Genomic DNA, 3,026 nt, shown 5'->3' on the forward strand with positions numbered 1-3,026 from the left:
GGTGATATCCTTTACACACTGGTGTCGGTTTTTGATGCAGTACTCCCCGAGGGATCGAAGGTCTGGAATATCATCGCTTACGTGCACTGATTTCTCCAGATTCTCTGAACCTTTTTGATGATTATACGGAGCGTCGATGGTAAAATCCCTAAATTCCTTGCAATAGCTCATTGAGAAATGTTGTTCTAAAACGGTTTGACAATTTGCCTCCAAATTGGTGATCCTCGCCCCATCCTTGTTTGTGAATTACTTAGCATTTCATGGAAGCTGCTTTTATACCCAATCCTGGCGCCCACCTGTTCCCAATTAGCCTGCACACCTGTGGGATGTTCCAAATAAGTGTTTGATGAGCATTCCTCAACTTATTTAGTATTTATTGCCACCTTTCCCAACTTCTAAAGTTAATGATTATTTGCCCCAAAATTTTTTTTATCAGTTTGAACATCAAATATGTTGTGTTTGTAGCATATTCAACTGAATCTGGGTTGAACGTGATTTGCAAATGATTGGGGCTTCACGGTGGCAGAGGGGTTAGTGCGTCTGCCTCACAATACGAAGGTCCTGCAGTCCTGGGTTCAAATCCAGGCTCGGGATCTTTCTGTGTGGAGTTTGCATGTTCTCCCCATGAATGTGTGGGTTCCCTCCGGCTTCCTCCCACTTCCAAAAGACATGCACCTGGGGATAGGTTGATTGGCAACACTAAATTGGCCCTAGTGTGTGAATGTGAGTGTGAATGTTGTCTGTCTATCTGTGTTGGCCCTGCGATAAGGTGGCGACTTGTCCAGGATGTACCCTGCCTTCCGCCCGATTGTAGCTGATAGGCGCCAGTGCCCCCGAAAGGGAATAAGCGGTAGAAATGGATGGATGGATGGATGGATGAATTCTGTTTATATTTACATCTAACACAATTTCCCAACTCATATGGAAACGGGGTTTGTACATCACAGGGTTTCCCACACATTCATTTATTTGTGGCGGCCCGCCATGAAAGAATTACGGCCGCCATAAATTAAATAAAAAAAATATATATATATATCAATCAATCAATGTTTACTTATATAGCCCTAAATCACCAGTGTCTCAAAGGGCTGCACAAACCACTACGACATCCTTGGTAGGCCCACATAAGGGCAAGGAAAACTCACACCCAGTGGGACGTCGGTGACAATAATGACCCAGTGGGACGTCGGTGACAATGATGACTATGAGAACCTTGGAGAGGAGGAAAGCAATGGATGTCGAGCGGGTCTAACATGATACCGTGAAAGTTCAATCCATAATGGATCCAACACAGTCGCAAGAGTCCAGTCCAAAGCGGATCCAACACAGCAGCGAGAGTCCCGTTCTTGTCCCCAGCCGATATATTTTTTTTTTCCGGCTTTTGACTCGCTGACCGCACATAAAAGCAATGGGACTCCGTCCTGTGAATGGTGCTTGTAGTTACATATTATATAAAAATGTATATAAATATGTACATAAAGTGTTGTATTATATTCCAAATCCGCAGCCCGACCACACCACCACAAATAGATGCCTGACCTGTGGAAACACTGCAACAATCCATCCATCCATCCATTTTCTACCGCTTATTCCCTTTCGGGGTCGCGTGGGGGCGCTGGCGCCTATCTCAGCTACAATCGGGCGGAAGGCGGGGTACACCCTGGACAAGTCGCCACCTCATCGCAGGGCCAACACAGATAGACAGACAACATTCACACTCACATTCACACACTAGGGCCAATTTAGTGTTGCCAAACAACCTATCCCCAGGTGCATGTCTTTGGAAGTGGGAGGAAGCCGGAGTACCCGGAGGGAACCCACGCATTCACGGGAGAACATGCAAACTCCACACAGAAAGATCCCGAGCCTGGATTTGAACCCAGGACTGTAGGAACTTCGTATTGTGAGCAATATTCTTCTAAAATCAAATCCTTAACATTGCATATTGTCGTCTTACACCTACAGTAAATTAAAGATTTTATCATAAAGGGTATTGCAGGTAAACGCCTATAATAATTACATGTTAATATGTACCCGGAATTTATTGCAAACTATGCTCATGGAACACATTCAATACAATTAATTTCCTGAACTAGAAGTAGTTTTAATACCAAAATAAACGAGAAAATGTCTGTGTAAAAAAATAAAAATAAAAGCTACACGACTATTTTGACTGGACTAGTTAGCTTTAACTTGTATTTTAAATATACCATCGCGTGTTCGTTGTACGACACAATACACCGACTGCGATGATAAATACTTTTTCTGCGGTGACTATTGCGTTTGACATGGGTGAGGATTGAGAGGGATTGTTACGACCGATGAGAGTTCAGTGAAGATTCAGTACCCACCATTTTAGTCCGGCTTCTACGAGAGAATGCGGCCAACGTCAAACAGGAAGTTTAAGCTTTACATTGCGTGACGTCACAGTACACGCTCATTGAAACAGCGCCGCTAAGCGTTTGGGAGAGGTAACAGCCGCGGAGCTTGAAAGTATGTATTAGAGCAGAATCTTTGTGTGCAAATTTTATTCAGTGTCGTTTAAACTACAGATGAAAACTGAAAAAATAACACTTAATAAGTGATTAGACTGTTCAAAGTATGTGCGCTTTAATTCGTAAAAATAATTAAAAAATACGAAAAATAAAATAAAATAGAATAACATAAATAAAAACTCCCACTTATAAAAAACAATAAAAACTGTCCATTGTACATGTATCTGCCCTATATACATAAAAATGTGGGTTATTACGTACTGCATTTCTATTAGAGGTATATATCCATCCATCCATGGGATGGCGTGGCGCAGTGGAAGAGTGGCCGTGCGCAACCCGAGGGGCCCTGGTTCAAATCCCACCTAGTACCAACCTCGTCACGTCCGTTGTGTCCTGAGCAAGACACTTCACCCTTGCTCCTGATGGGTGCTGGTTGGCGCCTTGCATGGCAGCTCCCTCCATCAATATGTGTGTGTGAATGGGTAAATGTGGAAGTAATGTAAAAGCGCTTTGAGTACCTTGAAGGTAGAA

General features: G+C 43.2%; 1 protein-coding gene across 1 annotated transcript in view; it reads right to left on the bottom strand.

Annotated features, from left to right (window-relative positions):
- LOC133542930 (small ribosomal subunit protein eS17-like) overlaps positions 1–2,472 on the bottom strand; it is a 12,193-nt gene extending 9,721 nt beyond the window's left edge. The window contains exon 1 of the mRNA XM_061887203.1: positions 2,352–2,472. Coding sequence (XP_061743187.1) covers positions 2,352–2,354 — 3 coding nt within the window. The 5' untranslated portion in view covers positions 2,355–2,472. The remainder of the gene's footprint in view (positions 1–2,351) is intronic.
- Positions 2,473–3,026: the final 554 nt, after the last annotated feature.

The sequence above is a fragment of the Nerophis ophidion genome, linkage group LG25 (assembly GCF_033978795.1).
Source record: "Nerophis ophidion isolate RoL-2023_Sa linkage group LG25, RoL_Noph_v1.0, whole genome shotgun sequence".
In the NCBI taxonomy this organism is placed as follows: Eukaryota; Metazoa; Chordata; class Actinopteri; order Syngnathiformes; family Syngnathidae; genus Nerophis; species Nerophis ophidion.